This window comes from Lampris incognitus, chromosome 18 (genome assembly GCF_029633865.1).
Source record: "Lampris incognitus isolate fLamInc1 chromosome 18, fLamInc1.hap2, whole genome shotgun sequence".
Taxonomy (NCBI): Eukaryota; Metazoa; Chordata; class Actinopteri; order Lampriformes; family Lampridae; genus Lampris; species Lampris incognitus.
Window position 1 is genome coordinate 7,109,519 of NC_079228.1, and position 23,803 is coordinate 7,133,321.

The 23,803-nt window shown below is 49.8% G+C and overlaps 1 protein-coding gene across 1 annotated transcript in view; it reads left to right on the forward strand.

The window, feature by feature from the left end:
- The window catches only part of phf14 (PHD finger protein 14), a 204,689-nt gene extending 184,976 nt beyond the window's left edge, over nt 1–19,713 (forward strand). The window contains exon 18 of the mRNA XM_056298369.1: nt 18,104–19,713. Within this exon, the coding sequence (XP_056154344.1) occupies nt 18,104–18,181 (78 nt within the window). The 3' untranslated portion in view covers nt 18,182–19,713. The remainder of the gene's footprint in view (nt 1–18,103) is intronic.
- Nucleotides 19,714–23,803: the final 4,090 nt, after the last annotated feature.

Genomic DNA, 23,803 nt, shown 5'->3' on the forward strand with positions numbered 1-23,803 from the left:
CTGTTGTGTGTGTGTTATGAGAGTGTTTGTCTGTTGTGTCTGTGTGTTGTGAGAGTGTTTGTCTGTTGTGTCTGTGTGTTGTGAGAATGTTTGTCTGTTGTGTCTGTGTGTTATTAGAGTATTTGTATGTTGTGTCTGTGTGTTATTAGAGTGTGTGTCTGTTGTGTCTGTGTGTTGTGAGAGTGTGTGTCTGTTGTGTGTGTGTTGTGAGAGTGTGTCTGCTGTGTGTGTGTGTTGTGAGAGTGTGTGTCTGTTGTGTGAGTGTGTTGTGAGAGTGTGTGTCTGTTGTGTGTGTGTTATTAGCGTGTGTGTCTGTCGTGTGTCTGTGTGTTGTGAGAGTGTGTGTCTGTTGTGTCTGTGTGTTGTGAGAGTGTTTGTCTGTTGTGTCTGTGTGTTATTACAGTGTGTGTCTGTTGTGTCTGTGTGTTATGAGAGTGTGTGTCTGTTGTGTCTGTGTGTTATGAGAGTGTGTGTCTGTTGTGTGTGTGTTATGAGAGTGTTGGTCTGTTTGTGTCTGTGTGTTGTGAGAGTGTTTGTCTGTTGTGTCTGTGTGTTGTGAGAGTGTTTGTCTGTTGTGTCTGTGTGTTGTGAGAGTGTTTGTCTGTTGTGTCTGTGTGTTGTGAGAGTGTTTGTCTGTTGTGTCTGTGTGTTATGAGAGTGTGTGTCTGTTGTGTGCGTGTTATGAGAGTGTTTGTCTGTTGTGTCTGTGTGTTGTGAGAGTGTTTGTCTGTTGTGTCTGTGTGTTGTGAGAATGTTTGTCTGTTGTGTCTGTGTGTTATTAGAGTGTTTGTATGTTGTGTCTGTGTGTTATTAGAGTGTGTGTCTGTTGTGTCTGTGTGTTGTGAGAGTGTGTGTCTGTTGTGTGTGTGTTGTGAGAGTGTGTCTGCTGTGTGTGTGTGTTGTGAGAGTGTGTGTCTGTTGTGTGAGTGTGTTGTGAGAGTGTGTGTCTGTTGTGTGTGTGTGTTGTGAGAGTGTGTGTCTGTTGTGTGTGTGTGTGCTGTGAGAGTGTTTGTTGTGTGTGTGTGTTATTAGAGTGTGTGTCTGTTGTGTGTGTGTTATTAGCGTGTGTGTCTGTCGTGTGTCTGTGTGTTGTGAGAGTGTGTGTCTGTTGTGTCTGTGTGTTGTGAGAGTGTTTGTCTGTTGTGTCTGTGTTATGAGAGTGTTGGTCTGTTGTGTCTGTGTGTTGTGAAAGTGTTTGTCTGTTGTGTCTGTGTTATGAGACTGTTTGTTGTGTGTGTGTGTGTGTTATTAGCGTGTGTGTCTGTTGTGTGTGTGTGTGTTGTGAGAGTGTGTGTCTGTTGTGTCTGTGTGTTATGAGAGTGTTTTTTGTGTGTGTGTGTGTTATTAGAGTGTGTCTGTTGTGTCTGTGTGTTATGAGAGTGTTTTTTGTGTGTGTGTGTGTTATTAGAGTGTGTCTGTTGTGTCTGTGTTGTGAGAGTGTGTCTGTTGTGTGTGTGTTGTGAGAGTGTTTGTCTGTTGTGTCTGTGTGTTGTGAGAGTGTTTGTCTGTTGTGTCTGTGTGTTATGAGAGTGTGTGTCTGTTGTGTGTGTGTTATGAGAGTGTTTGTCTGTTGTGTCTGTGTGTTGTGAGAGTGTTTGTCTGTTGTGTCTGTGTGTTGTGAGAATGTTTGTCTGTTGTGTCTGTGTGTTATTAGAGTGTTTGTATGTTGTGTCTGTGTGTTATTAGAGTGTGTGTCTGTTGTGTCTGTGTGTTGTGAGAGTGTGTGTCTGTTGTGTGTGTGTTGTGAGAGTGTGTCTGCTGTGTGTGTGTGTTGTGAGAGTGTGTGTCTGTTGTGTGAGTGTGTTGTGAGAGTGTGTGTCTGTTGTGTGTGTGTGTTGTGAGAGTGTGTGTCTGTTGTGTGTGTGTGTGCTGTGAGAGTGTTTGTTGTGTGTGTGTGTTATTAGAGTGTGTGTCTGTTGTGTGTGTGTTATTAGCGTGTGTGTCTGTCGTGTGTCTGTGTGTTGTGAGAGTGTGTGTCTGTTGTGTCTGTGTGTTGTGAGAGTGTTTGTCTGTTGTGTCTGTGTTATGAGAGTGTTGGTCTGTTGTGTCTGTGTGTTGTGAAAGTGTTTGTCTGTTGTGTCTGTGTTATGAGAGTGTTTGTTGTGTGTGTGTGTGTGTTATTAGCGTGTGTGTCTGTTGTGTGTGTGTGTGTTGTGAGAGTGTGTGTCTGTTGTGTCTGTGTGTTATGAGAGTGTTTTTTGTGTGTGTGTGTGTTATTAGAGTGTGTCTGTTGTGTCTGTGTTATGAGAGTGTTGGTCTGTTGTGTCTGTGTGTTGTGAAAGTGTTTGTCTGTTGTGTCTGTGTTATGAGAGTGTTTGTTGTGTGTGTGTGTGTGTTATTAGCGTGTGTGTCTGTTGTGTGTGTGTGTGTTATTAGAGTGTGTCTGTTGTGTCTGTGTGTTATGAGAGTGTTTTTTGTGTGTGTGTGTGTTATTAGAGTGTGTCTGTTGTGTCTGTGTTGTGAGAGTGTGTCTGTTGTGTGTGTGTGTTGTGAGAGTGTTTGTCTGTTGTGTGTGTGTGTGTGTGTGTCTGTGTGTGTGTGTGTGTGTGTGTTATTAGCGTGTGTGCAGGGAATTCCTTGTCCCCGTGTGTCAGCGGGGCTGTGGCTTGGCAACACGTGGCAGGAAGCTGCTGGTGTCGGTTCGGGCGTGTTCTTGAGGTGAAACCGGGCCAGTAACGGGCTTTATTAGACAGGCTTCACTTCATCACAGCTCGTGTGTCTGTGCCGGCCTGCCTGGCTCAGATAAACCTCCAGCCGACCAGCCCCCCCCCCCCTACCCCCCCCCCCCCCGCCGTCACCGCGGGCCCTCACCGAATTGATTCCGGTAGTAAAGCGGCAGTCTTGCTGTAATATACGGGGGGCCTTTAATTCAAGACAGTGGCTGGGCCGGGGGGGGGGGTGCTTGTTTAAAGGCTTTATTTACACCCTCGTGGTGCGGCCTCGCAGGCCGTCTTCCACGGCGAATCAAACCTGAAGATCTGCTACCAAAAAAATAAAGGGGGGGGGGGCGGGGGGGTGAAATGCCGCCAGCTCTGAAAGTTGCTCCGCCAGTGTTAAAAGTGCCCCCCCTCCGTGGGGTGTGTGGGACGTGCTTCTTTAGACACACTGTGGACTCGCTGTCATCAAAAGGCTGCTGGACTTATCGCCTGCCAAGGAGCTCTGTGCTGCTCCTCCAGGCCCGGGAGCCTACTCCTCCTACTCCTCCTACTCCTCCTACTCACAGAGGCAAGAGCTTCGCCAGCCAGCTGTTAAACTTCTGCTGTGACCCTGAATCCTTCAGCCTTGTTTTCCCCCTTTTTCTCCCCAATGTACCCGTCCAATTACCCCACTCTTCCGAGTCCTCCCGGTCTCTGCTCCACACCCCCCCCCCCCCCCCGCTGATCCGGGTAGGGCTGCAGACTACCACATGCCTCCTCCCATACACGTGGAGTCGCCGGCCGCTTCTTTTCACCTGACAGTGAGGAGTTTCACCAGGGGGACGTAGCGCGTGGGAGGATCATGCTATCCCCCCCCGAACAGGAGCCCCGACCGACCAGAGGAGGCGCTAGTACAGCGACCAGGACACATCCGGCTTCCCACCCGCAGACACGACCAGTTGTGTCTGTAGGGACGCCCGACCAATTCGGAGGTAACACGGGGATTCGAACCGACGATCCCCGTGTTGGTAGGTAACGGAATCGACCGCCATGCCACCCGGACGCCCCTTTAGCCTTCTTAATATGATCAGCATGGTATATTAAGGTAGTGTCTTCCGCATTTTACCACTTTAGACCTACGTCTTGCTCCGTGCTTGTGGGACTACCTTGGTCCGTGTTTGTGGGACTACCTTGGTCCGTGTTTGTGGGACTACCTTGGTCCGTGTTTGTGGGACTACCTTGGTCCGTGTTTGTGGGACTACCTTGGTCCGTGTTTGTGGGACTACCTTGGTCCGTGTTTGTAAGTCTACCTTGGTCCGTGTTTGTGGGACTACCTTGGTCCGTGTTTGTGGGACTACCTTGGTCCGTGTTTGTAAGTCTACCTTGGTCCGTGTTTGTGAGTCTACCTTGGTCCGTGTTTTGGAGTCTACCTTGGTCTGTGTTTGTGAGTCTACCTTGGTCCGTGTTTGTGAGTCTACCTGTGTCCGTGTTTTGGAGTCTACCTTGGTCCGTGTTTTGGAGTCTACCTTGGTCCGTGTTTTGGAGTCTACCTTGGTCCGTGTTTGTGAGTCTACCTTGGTCCGTGTTTGTAAGTCTACCTTGGTCCGTGTTTGTGAGTCTACCTTGGTCCGTGTTTGTGGGACTACCTTGGTCCGTGTTTTGGAGTCTACCTTGGTCCGTGTTTGTGAGTCTACCTTGGTCCGTGTTTTGGAGTCTACCTTGGTCCGTGTTTTGGAGTCTACCTTGGTCCGTGTTTGTGAGTCTACCTTGGTTCGTGTTTGTAAGTCTACCTTGGTCCGTGTTTGTGAGTCTACCTTGGTCCGTGTTTGTTGGACTACCTTGGTCCGTGTTTGTGGGACTACCTTGTCCGTGTTTGTGGGACTACCTTGGTCCGTGTTTGTGGGACTACCTTGGTCCGTGTTTGTAAGTCTACCTTGGTCCGTGTTTGTGGGACTACCTTGGTCCGTGTTTGTAAGTCTGCCATAGTCCATGTTTGTGGGACTACCTTGTCCGTGTTTGTGGAACTACCTTGTCCGTGTTTGTGGGTCTACCTTGGTCCGTGTTTGTGGGACTACCTTGGTCCGTGTTTGTGGGACTACCTTGTCCGTGTTTGTGGGACTACCTTGGTCCGTGTTTGTAAGTCTACCTTGGTCCGTGTTTGTGGGACTACCTTGGTCCATGTTTGTGGGACTACCTTGGTCCGTGTTTGTAAGTCTACCTTGCTCCGTGTTTGTGGGACTACCTTGGTCCGTGTTTGTGGGACTACCTTGGTCCGTGTTTGTAAGACTGCCTTGGTTCGTGTTTGTGGGACTACCTTGTCCGTGTTTGTGGGTCTACCTTGGTCCGTGTTTGTGGGACTACCTTGGTTCGTGTTTGTGGGACTACCTTGCTCCGTGTTAGTGGGACTACCTTGTCCGTGTTTGTGGGACTACCTTGGTCCGTGTTTGTGGGACTACCTTGTCCGTGTTTGTTGGACTACCTTGGTCTGTGTTTGTGGGACTACCTTGTCCGTGTTTGTGGGACTACCTTGCTCCGTGTTTGTGGGACTACCTTGGTCTGTGTTTGTGGGACTACCTTGTCCGTGTTTGTGGGACTACCTTGCTCCGTGTTTGTGGGACTACCTTGGTCCGTGTTTGTGGGACTACCTTGGTCCGTGTTTGTGGGACTACCTTGTCCGTGTTTGTGGGACTACCTTGTCCGTGTTTGTGGGACTACCTTGGTCCGTGTTTCTGGGACTACCTTGTCCGTGTTTGTGGGACTACCTTGGTCCGTGTTTGTGGGACTACCTTGTCCGTGTTTGTGGGACTACCTTGGTCCATGTTTGTGGGACTACCTTGTCCGTGTTTGTGGGACTACCTTGGTCTGTGTTTGTGGGACTACCATGAGTAGATGTTGAAGTTGTCCACAATGCAAAGGAAGATTACCTTCTGAAGCACCGCCATCAATCAGAGTCTTGAAAGCCTGACCTGTGTAACATTGTAATTAAGTTAGCCTAATTACCTTAATGAAGTGGTACACTTCACTGGCTTTACTATATAGAGTAAATTAAAGGCAAAATGAGCGCCATTACTCACGAGATGTTGTGGTATTTACAGAGATGAGGGGAGAGCATTCTTTAGCCACTAGTCGTTGTGAGTGGAAATGTCGAACCCGTTGCTATGATCCCCGTTGCTATGATCCCCGTTGCTATGATCCCCGTTGCTATGATCCCTGTCAGCTCTTTCGGTCCCTGTTGCGACAGCTCCGTCAGGGTGATTCCAGGTCTTTGCCGCATCCCATATTTACCCTCTCGAGTGAAATGCGTGTGGCATATGGACGAGGCTGATCAGCTGACCCGGCGGGCGGAAGCGTGTCAGCTTGCTAAGAGCGTGATAAACTCTTAACTAATGGTTGCGTTTCAGATGTGGGTGGAATTTAACCACCGTTTTCCTTGATGTAAAGGTGACGAGGGGCAAATAAACTAGCCCGCAGGGACCATGGGGCACAGGCAAGAGCCGGCCAGCTGGGAAGCCGGGGAGGGAGAGAAAATCAATGGGTAGGAGTCACCTCCATCACTTTAACTAGGCGCCACAAACGCCCGTGCCCCCTCTCAGGGGCCAATTTGTGGAGTAAACAGGAGTGTGCGGTTGCCGCTCCGCATCCCTAGTGGCCAGAGCCGTCCATTACGTTGAACCCAGCTCCTTTCTAATAACCCTCTTAGTGGGCCCCTGTACACGTGGCCGCTCTCAGAGTCCTCCCCGTGCTTTATGGCCATAAACACTGGAGCAGACACCGAGGACAAGCCCCTTCATCAAGGTAACGCTCCCAAAAGCCCCCCGGCTCCTGCTGAGCCGGCAGAATCTGTCCTGTGGGCAAGTAGCACCTTACTGAGAAGTGGGGCTACTTTAATCAATACGTATTGCATATTGCCGCTGGTGGCGCTGTGTTCAGTGATGTAAAGGGCTGATCGTGGGCCTCCTTTGATTGAATATACTGATACTTAATCCGTCATGTTCCTCCCACCGTCCTGTACATGGCAGCTCTCGCACCTCGTCTGGGTTTGGACCTTCTGCACAGACCCAGGCTGCTGGTCGGCGCGCTCACAGTAATGAATCCTTCCAGGCACGTGATTATACTCCAACGCTGGAAATAGATCGTCATGACGTCACAAAGCTTGTTATCTAAAGCGTTATGTGCGCAATGGATGCAGGTTATGAAGGCACCTACAACACGCGGCTTGATAGCACTGCATTAGTTAGGACCCCTTACTTATTTATTTATTTATTTATTTATTTATTTATTCTGTTTTTTTTTTTTATTTTTTTTTATCTTATTATTTATTTATTTGTTTATTTATTTATTTATTCTGTTTTGTTTTTTGTTTTTTTTTGTTTTTTTATCTTATTATTTATTTATTTGTTTGTTTGTTGTTTGTTTATTTTTGAGAGAATTTCCCCCCCAATTGTATCCGGCCAATTACCGCACTCCTCCGAGCCGTCCCGGTCGCTGCTCCAACCCCCCCCCTGCTGATCCAGGGAGGTCTGCAGACTACCAAATGCCTCCTCCCATACATGTGGAGCCACCAGCCGCTTCTTTTCACCTGACAGTGAGGCGTTTCACCAGGGGGACGTAGCGCGTGAGAGGATCACGCTATTCCCTCCAGTTCCCCCTCCCCCCGAACAGGCGCCCCGGCCGACCAGAGGAGGCGCTAGTGCAGCGACCAGGACACATACCCACATCCCGCTTCCCACCCACAGTCCCAGCCAATTGTGTCAGTAGGGACGCCCGACCAAGCTGGAGGCAACACATTGGTTATTTGTTAATATTGTGGTGTACTCGCGGCAGTTAAAGTCCCCTAAGGGACATACTAAGTGTCCTCACCGTGTGTGATCAGGGACATGCTAAGTGTCCTCACCATGAGTGATAAGGGACATGCTAAGTGTCCTCACCATGTGTGATAAGGGACATGCTAAGTGTCCTCACCGTTTGGGATAAGGGACATGCTAAGTGTCCTCACCATGTGTGATAAGGGACATACTAAGTGTCCTCACCGTTTGGGATAAGGGACATGCTTAGTGTCCTCACCATGTGTGATAAGGGACATGCTAAGTGTTCTCACTGTGTGTAATAAGGGACATGCTAAGTGTCCTCACCATGTGTGATAAGGGACATGCTAAGTGTTCTCACTGTGTGATAAGGGACATGCTAAGTGTCCTCACCATGTGTGATAAGGCACATGCTAAGTGTCCTCACCATGTGGGATAAGGGACATGCTAAGTGTCCTCACCATGTGTGATAAGGGACATGCTAAGTGTCCTCACCATGTGTGATAAGGGACATGCTAAGTGTTCTCACCATGTGTGATAAGGGACATGCTAAGTGTTCTCACCGTGTGTAATAAGGGACATGCTAAGTGTCCTCACCGTGTGGGATAAAGGACATGCTAAGTGTCCTCACCATGTGTGATAAGGAACATGCTAAGTGTCCTCACCGTGTGTGATAAGGGACATGCTAAGTGTCCTCACCATGTGTGATAAGAGAAATGCTAAGTGTCCTCACCGTGTGTGATAAGGGACATGCTAAGTGTCCTCACCGTGTGTGATAAGGGACATGCTAAGTGTCCTCACCGTGTGTGATAATGGACATGCTAAATGTCCTCACCGTGTGTGATAAGAGACATGCTAAGTGTCCTCACCGTGTGTGATAAGGGACATGCTAAGTGTCCTCACCATGTGTGATAAGAGAAATGCTAAGTGTCCTCACCGTGTGTGATAATGGACATGCTAAATGTCCTCACTGTGTGTGATAAGGGACATACTAAATGTCCTCACCGTGTGTGATAAGAGACATGCTAAGTGTCCTCACCGTGTGTCATAAGGAACATGCTAAGTGTCCTCACCGGGTGTGATAAGGGGCATGCTAAATGTCCTCAGCGTGTGTGATAAGGGACATGCTAAGTGTCCTCACCGTGTGTGATAAGGGACATGCTAAGTGTCCTCACCGTGTCTCATAAGGGACATGCTAAGTGTCCTCACCGTGTGTGATAAAGGACATGCTACGTGTCCTCACCATGTGTGATAAGGCACATGCTAAGTGTCCTCACCATGTGTGATAAAGAACATGCTAAGTGTCCTCACCATGTGTGATAAAGGACATGCTAAGTGTCCTTACCATATGTGATAAAGGACATGCTACGTTTCCTCACCATGTGTGATAAGGGACATACTAAGTGTCCTTACCGTGTGTGATAAGGGACATACTAAGTGTCCTCACCGTGTGTGATAAGGGACATGCTAAGTGTCCTTACCGTGTGTGATAAGAGACATGCTAAGTGTCCTCACCGTGTGTGATAAGGGACGTACTAAGTGTCCTCACCGTGTGTGATAAGGGACATGCTAAGTGTCCTCACCATGTGTGATAAGAGACATGCTAAGTGTCCTCACCATGTGTGATAAGGGACATACTAAATGTCCTCACCATGTGTGATAAGAGACACGCTAAGTGTCCTCACCGTGTGTGATAAGGGACCTGCTAAGTGTCCTCACCATGTGTGATAAGAGACATGCTAAGTGTCCTCGCCGTGTGTGATAAGGGACCTGCTAAGTGTCCTCGCCGTGTGTGATAAGGGACCTGCTAAGTGTCCTCGCCGTGTGTGATGAGGACAGTGTGATAAGAATGCAGCAGACTCCAGGCTGTCGGGCTGGGCTGTTCTGTCCACATAAGCAGGTATGCCAACACATAAATTCAGTTCAGACACCATTTAACAAAACGCTTTTGTGGAGGAGTGTGTCTCATCGATGCCATAAATCACGCTAATGGCGATGAGGGAGAGGCTCCTCTTCATCATAAAAAAGGCTTCATTGACTGTGGCGCCCTGAAGTCTCCATTCCTCTGCTACCTGGGAAGCTGGCTGTCCCGCTGCTCTTGCAGCTACTTACAAGCAGCATTCAGGAATCTTTAAGTGGGCCCCCACCTGGCGCTGCAGACCCTCTTCTCCACCTGGCGCTGCAGACCCTCTTCTCCACCTGGAGCTGCAGACCCTCTTCTCCACCTGGAGCTGGACTCTCTTCTCCACCTGGAGCGGCAGACCCTCTTCTCCACCTGGAGCTGCAGACCCTCTTCTCCACCTGGAGCTGGACTCTCTTCTCCAACTGGAGCTGCAGACCCTATTCTCCACCTGGAGCTGCAGACCCTCTTCTCCACCTGGAGCTGCAGACCCTCTTCTCCACCTGGAGCTGCAGACCCTCTTCTCCACCTGGAGCTGGACTCTCTTCTCCAACTGGAGCTGCAGACCCTATTCTCCACCTGGAGCTGCAGACCCTCTTCTCCACCTGGAGCTGCAGACCCTCTTCTCCACCTGGCGCTGCAGACCCTCTTCTCCACCTGGAGCTGGACTCTCTTCTCCACCTGGAGCGGCAGACCCTCTTCTCCACCTGGAGCTGCAGACCCTCTTCTCCACCTGGAGCTGGACTCTCTTCTCCAACTGGAGCTGCAGACCCTATTCTCCACCTGGAGCTGCAGACCCTCTTCTCCACCTGGAGCTGGACTCTCTTCTCCAACTGGAGCTGCAGACCCTATTCTCCACCTGGAGCTGCAGACCCTCTTCTCCACCTGCAGCTGCAGACCCTCTTCTCCGCCTGGAGCTGCAGACCCTCTTCTCCAGCAGTCTTCTCACTACTGGATCACCCACTGGAAAATGACACAAAACTCATACGTATCCTGTACAAAGCATCTCACATATACTACCTCATATACTACCTCTTATACTCCCTCATATACTACCTCTTATAGTACCTCATATACTACCTCATATACTACCTCTTATACTACCTCATATATTACTTCCTATACGACCTCATATACTACCTCAGCACCACGGACTCACGGCCCAGATCCATTCTACCCTGTGCTGGGAATGTGGGTTTTTTCTTCTTCTTGCGACTTGTCTTCCATTTCATATCATTCTGTCTTTTCACCAGGCAGAGATACATGACTCCCCCCCCCTTTTCTCCCCAATTGTATCCGGCCAATTACCCCACTCTTCCGAGCCGTCCCGATCGCTGCTCCACCACCCCTGCTGATCCGGGGAGGGCTGCAGACTACCACATGCCTCCTCCCATACATGTGGAGTCACCAGCCACCTCTTTCACCTGACAGTGAGGAGTTTCACCAGGGGGACGCAGCGCGTGGGAGGATCGCGCTATTTCCCCCCTGAACAGGTGCCTCGACTGGCCAGAGGAGGCGTTACTGCAGCGACTAGGACACATGCCCACACCCCGCTTCCTACCCGCAGACATAGCCAATTGTGTCTGTAGGGACGCCCGACCAAGCTGGAAGTAACACGGGGATTCGAACCGGCGATCCCCCGTGTTGCTAGGCAACGGAGTGGACCGCCACGCCACCCGGACGTCCGTTACATGACCATTGTGACACCAGAGCACAGCACTCACACGATTCAGTACCATATACAAACGCTCCCAATGGGAAATGGGGAGAAAGTAGTCCTCCTGTCCCCGACACGTCTTCTCGTCTCGGAGGCATCTGCTCCTATCAAACGAGGAAACTAATAATAATAATAATAACAATAACAACAATAATATTAATAATAGTAATAATAACAATAATAATAGTAATAATAACAACAATAATAATAATAGTAATAATGATAATATTAATGATAATAATAATAGTAATAATAACAGTAATAATGACAACAATAATAATAATAGTAATAATAACCATAATAACAATAATAGTAATAATAATGACAATAGTAATAGTAACAATAATATAATAGTAATAATAGCAATAATAATAATAGTAATAATAACAATAGTAATAATAACAACAATAACAATAATAAGAGAAAGCTTGCTTGTGCGTTGTACCTGTGATTAAATTAGGCCTGGGCTGGTAAGTTGGGCTCGGTATCTGTCAAGCCTCAGTAAAGTGGAAAGCCGTTTTTCCGGGGGGATTAATGAATGCCCTTTGTAATAAAGGGAACGGGAATCGCAGATATGCCCCGTCATGAAATTTAATTGTGCTTTCTGGTGGCTGGTGTGCGGGCGCCGGAGTGTGAGCGCGTGGCGGAGGTGTGGGGGACAGAGGTGGTTAAATGTAGCGCGCATAACACACAGTCTGCACAGGCTAATGAACCCGCTGTTTATGACCCACTCACATTCCAACCCGAGCTTGAAATCACACCAATGCACACACACACACACACACACACACACACACACACACGCACACACGCACACACACACACACACACACACACACACACACACACACACACACACGCACTCAGAGCAGAAATGTGAGCGAGGCGGGGAGGCGAGGCTGCAGGATGCTTTCTCCATCTCCTCCTCATCGTCACAGTTGATGTGGGCACCGTTGAATTGTTTGTAGTGAAAAGAAGGTCCTCTGTGGCCCCTAAACTGACACAACACCAGCGCAGAGTCCGTTCATTCAGATGGTTTCATAACTGGCTGAGACCCCGCAGACCCTCTCCCACCTCGTCCCTCTGGTTTATGAGTCTCTGTGTTCTGGAGGACACTTGATGTTTGGGGAAGTTGAGGAATAGTTGTAAGTGGAACGCCGGCTCGTGCCGCTGTGTTTTCTTCTGCGCTGGAGAACATCTCCACCTGGCAGCGTTCCTCTAAGAACGTCTGCACCTGGCAGGGTTCCTCTAAGAACATCTCCACCTGGCAGGGTTCCTCTAAGAACATCTCCACCTGGCAGGGTTCCTCTAAGAACGTCTGCACCTGGCAGGGTTCCTCTAAGAACATCTCCACCTGGCAAGGTTCCTCTAAGAACATCTCCACCTGGCAGGGTTCCTCTAAGAACATCTCCGCCTGGCAGGGTTCCTCTAAGAACATCTCCACCTGGCAGGGTTCCTCTAAGAACATCTCCACCTGGCAGGGTTCCTCTGAGGATGTCTCCACCTGGCAGGGTTCCTCTAAGAACATCTCCACCTGGCAGGGTTCCTCTAAGAACATCTCCGCCTGGCAGGGTTCCTCTAAGAACGTCTGCACCTGGCAGGGTTCCTCTAAGAACATTTCCACCTGGCAGCGTTCCTCTAAGAACATCTCCGCCTGGCAGGGTTCCTCTAAGAACGTCTCCACCTGGCAGGGTTCCTCTAAGAACGTCTGCACCTGGCAGGGTTCCTCTAAGAACATTTCCACCTGGCAGCGTTCCTCTAAGAACGTCTCCGCCTGGCAGGGTTCCTCTAAGAACGTCTCCACCTGGCAGAGTTCCTCTAAGAACGTCTGCACCTGGCAGGGTTCCTTGAAGTACCTCTCCACCTGGCAGGGTTCCTCTAAGAACGTCTCCACCCGGCAGGGTTCCTCTAAGAACATCTCCGCCTGACAGGGTTCCTCTAAGAACATCTCCACCTGGCAGGGTTCCTCTAAGAACATCTCCGCCTGACATGGTTCCTCTAAGAACATCTCCACCTGGCAGGGTTCCTCTAAGAACCTCTCCACCTGGCAGGGTTCCTCTAAGAACCTCTCTACCTGGCAGGGTTCCTCTAGGAACATCTCCACCTGGCAGGGTTCCTCTAAGAACCTCGCTACCTGGCAGGGTTCCTCTAAGAACATCTCCACCTGGCAGGGTTCCTCTAAGAACCTCTCTACCTGGTAGGGTTCCTCTAAGAACATCTCCACCTGGCAGGGTTCCTCTAAGAACGTCTGCACCTGGCAGGGTTCCTCTAAGAACGTCTCCACCTGGCAGGGTTCCTCTAAGAACATCTCCACCTGGCAGGGTTCCTCTAAGAACATCTCCGCCTGGCAGGGTTCCTCTAAGAACGTCTGCACCTGGCAGGGTTCCTCTAAGAACATTTCCACCTGGCAGCGTTCCTCTAAGAACATCTCCGCCTGACATGGTTCCTCTAAGAACATCTCCACCTGGCAGGGTTCCTCTAAGAACCTCTCCACCTGGCAGGGTTCCTCTAAGAACCTCTCTACCTGGCAGGGTTCCTCTAAGAACATCTCCACCTGGCAGGGTTCCTCTAAGAACCTCTCTACCTGGCAGGGTTCCTCTAAGAACATCTCCACCTGGCAGGGTTCCTCTAAGAACGTCTGCACCTGGCAGGGTTCCTCTAAGAACATCTCCACCTAGCAGGGTTCTTCTAAGTCTCACGGATGCGCAGCAGAAACCATCAAAGGTGAGGGGGACGATAAAGCAGCTTCCCTCCGACTACACTTTGTGTGTAGCGCACGCAGACTCGAGTAAATACAATAAGCGAGGAAACACGATAAGAAAATGTCATACTAATTAGCCGCTAATTCTTATGAGGACTGTGTGGGCTTGATAAAGGAACCCAAAGCTTATTAAAGTACATGCAGCGTTGTAAATTTAAATTCTTTTACAGCATTATTTTAATCCCAGTTTATGAGGTTGGCTGCATGTGGTTAGTAGCTGTGTGTGTGGGGGGGGGGGGGGCGGGTGAGGGGGTGGGGGGGGTTCAATTCATCTTCACCGCGGTTCCGTTGCTACAAAGCGGTGGGGGTCTCAGCCTCAGCAGCATCGGTGCCGGATGGTCTCTGTTGCCACCTAGGGGTCAGTCTGCACGCTGCGCTGACGCGGGGGAGACGGTGAGCGGGAGGTGGTCTTTTCGTGCCCTTTAGAGCCCCTGACTCAATTAGAATGAAGCATGTGGCATTTCATTATCATACATGTATATGTAACCGCCGCAGGGGCCTGCCGTTCTATGGGAAATGAGGCTCGGGGGGGGGCATGCCTCCACTTCTCCCCTCTCCTCCCCCCCCTCTCTCCAGAGGGAATTGATGGAGATATCCCATAATGCCAGGGCGCATCAGCTCTTCCAGGTCCTCGGAGGGGGGTCCCATCTGCTTCGGGGCTGTGCCTCTCTGTTCTCCGCAAAGCAAATATCACTCTGTCAGGGGGCCCCTGATGGAAAACTCCACCGCTCGGCCTCCTCGCTTCGCGGGTAGCGGAGGAGGAGAGGCCGCGGTAAAACAAGTGTGCTAAGCGCTGGAGGAGGACGCCGTCCCTTCTGCTCTGTCCGCCTTGGCTGATGCAGCTAACAGTTACTGAGCCGGCCGCCACCTCGGCCGGGGAGGAGGCGCCGCAGCGTGCGGCGCCTCCTCCCCGGCCGAGGAGGCGCCGGGCTGTGACGGAGAGCGCTGCTTCCTGTGCACCGGGGGGGGGGGTGTGCGCACCCCCCCCCCACAGCTGCCGGGGTGCTCGGCCAGGCCGTAAGAGTATGTGCAGCATGAGTAACAGCTCCCGTTTGTCCCGTCTGAAATTGCGCGGCCTCGACACAATTTCTGAGGTGTCACCGCACGAGCCTGACCATAAAGGGGGATAAATGACGAGGGGAGGACGCGAACGGCTCTCATGCGGTGGTATGAGAGCCGTTCCTCTCAAACACGGCGGAACTCCAACAGCAGGATAGATGGCGTGACCTCGCGTCACCCCCACCCCACCCCACCTTCCCCCGCCGCTTCTGCTCCCCCCCCCCTGCTCAGACGAGGCCGGGCGGCCATTTAAAGAGAGTGTGCTGGAGCGCGGGCGGCAGACGGATGAGCGGGGCCGTGCCGGGCGCCGGTGACACGGCGCCTGTCTGGTCGGCTGAGGACGCGCAAGATGCACGGTCTCTTTTCCCTTGGGGGGAAACAAGAAGGGAGGGAGGGAGGGAGGGGTGGGTCGGGGCGGGGGAGTTGGGCATGAAGAATATTCGGAGAGCCCAGGGGCACAGGTGTCGCCCCGCTCCCCAGGGCCGGACATTAAATCAGGCGAGGGGGGGGGGGACGTGGGGAGGCGTCGCTCTGGCTTTACGAGATAGTTAGCATGCGCCGGCCCCTCCTCCCTTCTTGTTTCCCATTTAAGAGCTGACTGGTCCTCGGATAACGGATGGCGCCACAGGTAATTGGAAAATTGGCAGGCTTGTCAGGGAGATTTGGTGGATGGCACGAGTGTATACAGCGATGGAGTTCATGAGGTTTCACTCCGCAGCTAGATTTATGTGGCCCCACGGGCCAGCGGAGGGGAGCACCGGAGTTCAGCAAAAAGTAACTCATTCCTCTGCAGGGGAGGCCGCATATCACGCGCACTCCGCAGACAAAGACAAGGTTCCTGGTAGTCGAGACATGATGTATGGACCATCCGTTTTGCATTCAAGAATTTGCTGTTCCCAGAGACGTTCTAATGGTTAACTAGCGCAATACGTCCTCCCCTGTCACGTGCATTTACCACCTCATCAAAAGTACACACACACACAGAAAGATGCTCTAGACAAAAAGGGTGTGTTTCCTGGTCGCTGCACTAGCGCCTCCTCTGGTCGATCGGGGCGTGGGGGGACCGGGGGGAATGGCGTGATCCTCCCACGCGCTACGTCCCCCTGGTGAAACTCCTCACTGTCAGGTGAAAAGAAGCGGCTGGCGACTCCACGTGTATGGGAGGAGGCATGTGGTAGTCTGCAGCCCTCCCCGGGTCAGCAGAGGGGGTGGAGCAGCGACCGGGACTGCTCGGGAAATAGGGTAATTGGCAAAGTACAACTGGACAAAAAATTCTTGGGGGGAATACCCCATAAGAAATCCTTAATTGGCCCTAAAAACCCTCAGGTGAATTGCAGAATTCACCAAGCGTTTGATTGTCCCTCCGCTGACAGGGAAGGGGAGCGTGGCCCGGACCGCCGAGAGACGGGTTAGTCTTGGCCTGCTGCTGATGTCTTGTTGCGGTAGTTCGGCTGCAGAAGACCGGCCCATAATTACCCTACTGGCTGTCAAAGTGACCCGTCAATATGGTAAATGTCAGAAGACACCATCAGGTAAATGTCAGAGTTTGTGATGCAGGCCGTGGCCACAGGCTGGCGCTCAGAGGTGCAAGTCTGCAGCATGTCGCTCTGCCGCACGGCCTGCTTTACCCAGCCTGCACTGCACCGGGACAACGAGCTGTCTCACATTCACAGGAAGTAGAATCAGTTCCTCTGGACACAACGTTTATCGAGAGAACCGTTGTGGCCAAGTGACCTCTTCAGTCTCAACTGACTGCAGGTACCCCCACCCTTACAAACAAGACATCCATCCAAGCCGCTTGTCCCAGTTGGGGTCGCAGGACGCTGGAGCCTATCCCAGCAGTCATCGGGTGGCAGGCGGGGGGGAGACACCCTGGACAGGCTGCCAGTCCATCACAGAGCCCACACACATTCACACCTAGGGACAATTTAGTACAACCCATCCACCTGACCTACATGTCTTTGGACTGTGGGAGGGAACCGGAGCCCCCGGAGGAAACCCACGCAGACACGGGGAGAAGATGCAAACTCCACACAGAGGACGACCCCCAAGGTTGGACTACCCCGGGGCTCGAACCCAGGAGTGAGGCGACTGCGCTAACCACTGTGCCACCTTGCCGCCCTATAAACAATAGTCAGTAACAAAACAAGTCGGTATGGTGCAGGGGAAGAGAGAAGAGATATCTGCAGAGGTCACCTAGATGAGTGATGGAGCGTTTCTCTCGATAAACGTTGTGTCCAGGTGAACTGATTCACTTCCCTGTGGGGTCCTCACCTGGACTACTCAGCATGCAGGAGGACACTCTCACACATTTATAGACGCATTTCTAGCCTTCCTGCTCTAATGCCACAAGCCCTGGAACTGACTGTGTTGGTCTTTTGAACCTCCTGAGACCTTAGGACCTCCTATTGGAGATGTATGGCGAGATCCCGAGAGGTCCGACTAAGCAAGACTGGCATATTTTGAGGCTCCTAACAGGCTTGTTTGGGTGGGTGTAGTGAACATGGAGATGGACACAGACAGACATATGTCAGTCAAATGGATAAAGAGCCATGCAGCTGAAGTGGTTAAGGCCGTACAAAACTGCATGGCTAGTGTTTGTTTTCTCCCTTTTGAAATAGATCCTCCATCAGGCGATGTAGCCGGTATGAGGTGCTAAATCCATGTGGTGTTGAAAACCCAAAATTGATTTGTTCAATCAGAGTGATTATTTCTAGATTAGATGGCGGAGAATAAAGGCAAGCGGCTGCCTTCAGGCTCTCTGAAGGAATGTGGATTCATGAGGTGTTGTTAGCTGCTGATCCTGAATTGGTAACCACACATTATAGCTCGTAGATGTGTTTATTAACCTCTGAAGGTGTGTGTGGGGGGGTGGGGGGAGGGGGGGTAATTGTATCTGTCAGAGCTGTTTAATCACCGCTGCAGCTCGCACCGCTGTCACTTTCACTTTGTCTCCTTTACTTAACCGGCTGGCTCCACGGTGGGCCTCTGCTGACTTCTACTCTTTAATCTATCTATGGAAATGACCAGCCTCCTGAGTGGGTGGGTGTGGGGGGGGGGGGGGGTGGGTGTGTGTGTGGGGGGGGGGGTATTTGGACTGACATACACAATTGATGTTGCCTTTTGAATTTGTTGCTTATTCAATTGCTAGACTGGCGCGAGTACTTCATGTACTGCAGTACTGGATTGTTCCTGTCACTTCCACCCTGCTTCCTGTATTTCCAGGAGGAAGAGGAGGAGCACCAGGAGGAAGATGACTCTGTCAAAGAGGAAACGGCAGAGCACGAGATCCAAACTGAGTGATGTGAGTTTTGTTCCTACGGGCGTCGTAAGCCAATGCCAGTCCGGTCCGGTCCCAGGATTCCTGTTCCAGAAGATAGCACACATTAACCTGCTCCTCGTGTCACTCCGTCTCGATGTTTCTAGACAACCAGCAGAGGTAGTTCACTCCCACTAGCATAGAGAGCAGAGACGCAGCATATTTTAGAAGAGAATGTATCTACGTGGTGGTGTGGTAGGTTGCCGGGTAGAGTTTCCAGTGAAAAGGGCTCACGGTGTAAGGCAGAAGGTAGAGGCAGGAAGCTTTCTTCTGTCCACATCTTCTGTCCACATCTTACTGACGCAGCACATCAGTGTATGCAGAGGCATTTTCTGTGTGCAGCGCCCCCTGATGGATGGGTGTTTTCAGGGGCACACACCACTAGTTATCCCGAGCGTAGCCAAACGCATGGGGAAGTGTCTGGTAGGACGTGTCCGACTGTTAAGGCCAAACTCCTGATGTATTTACGAGTCTGACCAGATGTTTCCCGCGCGATCTATTTTCCTACACTAACAACACTCCGCATCCCCGTACCGCCGTCCTGTTTAGCACACGAAGCCACGGAGACTCCTCACGAGGCCCTCACGCCAGCCTGATCTCTCGTTCTTCTGATGTTTTGTGCTTTATTTTTCTACATGTTTCCTGTCCTGGAAACAGTCGCTGAATAAGAACATCTCATGTTATTTTCTTAAAAGGAAACGGTCCCAATCATGTTTTGTTTGGAAGGTTAGGGATACCTCGTTCTAGGAGTTTTGCTTTTCTGGTTGTGTTGTTGTTTCTGTATGTAAGTTCCCCTTTTCCTATGGGTTTAAAGTGTTGGAGTGCTGCACACCAGTTCATCTCTACGTTTGGTTTGTAAGAAAATGATCCATTTTCAGCTTTGGAGGAAGGCGTTTTAATCAGAGTTTGTATTTAGATACTTTGTAACTGTTCCCGTGTTTTGGGACGTTCTTTATGCGGGCGGCGCTTGTGGGCCAGGTGAAATAGAACGCGTGACCGGCTCTCTGGTCGTCACCACGCACCGTGCCGTCACGCACCGTGCCGTCACGCAAGTCAACGTCAGACACGTGGCCACCGTGAATTCATGAGCGGCTCGTCACGTGAGTTCACGAGCGGCCCGTCACGTGAATTCATGAGCGGCCCGTCACGTGAATTCATGAGCGGCCCGTCACGTGAGTTCATGAGCGGCTCGTCACGTGAGTTCACGAGCGGCCCGTCACGTGAATTCATGAGCGGCTCGTCACGTGAGTTCACGAGCGGCCCGTCACGTGAATTCATGAGCGGCTCGTCACGTGAGTTCACGAGCGGCCCGTCACGTGAGTTCACGAGCGGCCCGTCACGGCAGCCCAAACGAGCTGCAGCACCTCAAACTACCGCATGAACCGTGTTTAACCAGTGAGCCAAAACTCGCATTTTTATTTCACCTAGTCCACAACGACTGTCAGAGTAAAAAGCCGTCATAAGAAGCCATTCCAAAAGATGGAATTATCCTTTAAAGTGCCAATAAAGCTGAATTGCAAACCGGTGGCCTGTCTGTCATTCCTCCTCCCCGCCATGTGGTGGTGACCAGTCACATCTGCCAGACGTGACGAAGACATGACCAGGTTATTTATGGACTGTGAACGGGAGGGCAGCGGGGCGTGACCATGAAGGAGGATAAAGAAGACACCACAGGCTGCAGAATAGAGTTCAGCTCCAATTCACTTTAAGGGCATAATTGTAATAACAATTTGATTTACTACTACAGGGAAACCATCACAACGTCCATGTTGTACAGATCCGAAATCAGAATCAGATACACTTTACTTGTCGTTTCCCCAGCCCACAGCAGTGCAACACAAACACACAAACACACAGCCAAAAACTACAAGAACCAACAAATATATCCATACTAACATATATCCTCCAAACTAACACATATATCCAAACTAACACATATATAAAAACTAACACATATATAAAAACTAACACATATATCCAAACTAACATATATATCCAAACTAACACATATATCCAAACTAACACATATATCCAAACTAACACATATATAAAAAGTAACACATATATCCAAACTAACATATATCCAAACTAACACATATGTTAAAAACTAACACATATATCCAAACTAACACATATATCCAAACTAACACATATATAAAAAGTAACACATATATCCAAACTAACATATATCCAAACTAACACATATATCCAAACTAACACATATATAAAAAATAACACATATCCAAACTAACATATATAAAAACTAACACATATATCCAAACTAACACATATATAAAAACTAACACATACACTACCGTTCAAAAGTTTGGGATCACCCAAACAATTTTGTGTTTTCCATGAAAAGTCACACTTATTCACCACCATATGTTGTGAAATGAATAGAAAATAGAGTCAAGACATTGACAAGGTTAGAAATAATGATTTGTATTTGAAATAAGATTTTTTTTACATCAAACTTTGCTTTCGTCAAAGAATCCTCCATTTGCAGCAATTACAGCATTGCAGACCTTTGGCATTCTAGCTGTTAATTTGTTGAGGTAATCTGGAGAAATTGCACCCCACGCTTCCAGAAGCAGCTCCCACAAGTTGGATTGGTTGGATGGGCACTTCTTTGAGCAGATTGAGTTTCTGGAGCATCACATTTGTGGGGTCAATTAAACGCTCAAAATGGCCAGAAAAAGAGAACTTTCATCTGAAACTCGACAGTCTATTCTTGTTCTTAGAAATGAAGGCTATTCCATGCGAGAAATTGCTAAGAAATTGAAGATTTCCTACACCGGTGTGTACTACTCCCTTCAGAGGACAGCACAAACAGGCTCTAACCAGAGTAGAAAAAGAAGTGGGAGGCCGCGTTGCACAACTGAGCAAGAAGATAAGTACATTAGAGTCTCTAGTTTGAGAAACAGACGCCTCACAGGTCCCCAACTGGCATCTTCATTAAATAGTACCTGTTAGAGCCTGTTTGTGCTGTCCTCTGAAGGGAGTAGTACACACCGGTGTAGGAAATCTTCAATTTCTTAGCAATTTCTCGCATGGAATAGCCTTCATTTCTAAGAACAAGAATAGACTGTCGAGTTTCAGATGAAAGTTCTCTTTTTCTGGCCATTTTGAGCGTTTAATTGACCCCACAAATGTGATGCTCCAGAAACTCAATCTGCTCAAAGAAGTGCCCATCCAACCAATCCAACTTGTGGGAGCTGCTTCTGGAAGCGTGGGGTGCAATTTCTCCAGATTACCTCAACAAATTAACAGCTAGAATGCCAAAGGTCTGCAATGCTGTAATTGCTGCAAATGGAGGATTCTTTGACGAAAGCAAAGTTTGATGTAAAAAAAATCTTATTTCAAATACAAATCATTATTTCTAACCTTGTCAATGTCTTGACTCTATTTTCTATTCATTTCACAACATATGGTGGTGAATAAGTGTGACTTTTCATGGAAAACACGAAATTGTTTGGGTGATCCCAAACTTTTGAACGGTAGTGTATATAAAAACTAACACATATATAAAAACTAACATATAAAAAATAACACATATTCAAACTAACATATATAAAAACTAACACATATATCCAAACTAACACATATATAAAAACTAACACATATATAAAAACTAACACATATATCCAAACTAACACATATATTAAAAACTAACACATATATCCAAACTAACACATATATCCAAACTAACACATATATAAAAACTAACACATATCCAAACTAACATATATAAAAACTAACACATATATCCAAACTAACACATATATAAAAACTAACACATATATAAAAACTAACACATATATCCAAACTAACACATATATAAAAAGTAACACATATATAAAAACTAACACATATATCCAAACTAAACATTTTTTTTACAAAAATCCACTGTCCAGAGAACAAACCAGCCAGAATGACTTTGGGAACTGCCGGTCTGCATGGGCTAGCAGTTAGCTTAGCCTGCCCCGCTTCCATGTCCTGTCAGACCGCCCTCGGGTTTACCTGTCTGGGCGCAGCGCCATGCAGGGCCGTGGTCCCTGGGCCCACAGGACGCAGCAGACCAGGCTCTCCCAGCCGATCCAGCATCAGCTCCCCCAGCCATCAAATGAAGACAAACGTATCTGCAGACGGGGACAAAGACCCTGCATGGACGCTACTGGGTGAGGCCGCCCCAAACGTGAGTTCGCGCCGCCACCTTCCCACACCGGAAGCAGCATATTGTTATGTGCCATATTGTTATGGGTAACATGTTGTTAGCAGCACGATACTGAGCACTATTCTGTACGTCTCTGCAACGCCGCCCAAAGTATGTCAGCCAGACACGTCACTGGTGGACCATGTGGATGTGAAAACGTACTCAGTGGTTTGCCGATAGACTGGGATAAGAAAACCTAAACAGCAACGCTACACACAGCTGTACAGTGTAGCATGGTTCAGATGTTCCCAAACAACGCCGCCTGTCGGAGAAGTAAGGTGTGAGTTTCACATTCCCAGATATTTCGCTCGTGACATCACTCTTTGGAACTCGTGGGAAGATGGCGGCGCGAATTCACGTCTGCGGCGGCCTCACCCAGCACCGTCCATGCAGGGTCTTTGTCCACGTCTGCGTCCAAGTTTGTTTTCGTGTGATGGCTGGGAGAGCTGGTTCTGGATCAGCTGGGAGAGCTGATTCTGGATCAGCTGGGAGAGCTTGGTCTGCTGCGTCCTGTGGGCCCAGGGACCACGGCCCTGCCTGGAGCTGCGCCCGAGGAGGAAACACCGAGGGCGGTCTGACAGGACGCGGAAGCGGGGCAGGCTAAGCTAACTGCTAGCCCATGCAGACCGGAAGTTCCCACAGTCACCCTGGCTGGTGTTCTTCTCCTGGACAGTGGAACTTTTGGACTGTGTTGTTAACTGTTTATGTGTGTGTGTGTGTGTGTGTGTGTGTGTGTGTGTGTGTGTGTGTGTGTGTGTGCTTTGTTCTCTCTGTTTTTGTATGTTTTTGGTTGTGTCATTTTTGGGAAATTTGGGATGTGTGTTTTTGTGTTTTGCGTCGCGCTGCTGTGGGCTGGGGGGGACAGGATTTCGTTTACAGGTACACGAAAGAAACGACAATAAATGGTTCCTGGTTCCTGGACACAAATTCTGCTGCGTTTCAGACACACACGGCAGAACGCGTGATGTCGTGGCTGCAGCTGGGCTGCTGGTCACGACAACACACAAACACACACACACACACACACACACACACACACACACACACACACACACACGTCGTGTTTACAGCCGTGACGACTTTCCTGTCAGTGACGTGATGGTTGGAGGCAGGATGTTCTTTCTGTGATTTGAGGAACCGCCTCGTGAGATGTGAGCTGTGATTTCCCACAAAGCACTGCGCGCCGCGGGGCGCTTGGCAACATGCGCCCGCGGCGGGTAATGTGTCACGAGGTCGTTCAGCGGTACCGTCGAGTCAACAGGGGGTCCCTCGCGCAGCCGACACCAAAGACTGCGCACCTCCTCCCAGTCCGGCAGGCCGTGGAGGAGGTGCACCACGCTCAGTCAGGCAGTGTGTGTGTGTGTGTGTGTGTGCGTGTGTGTGTGTGTGT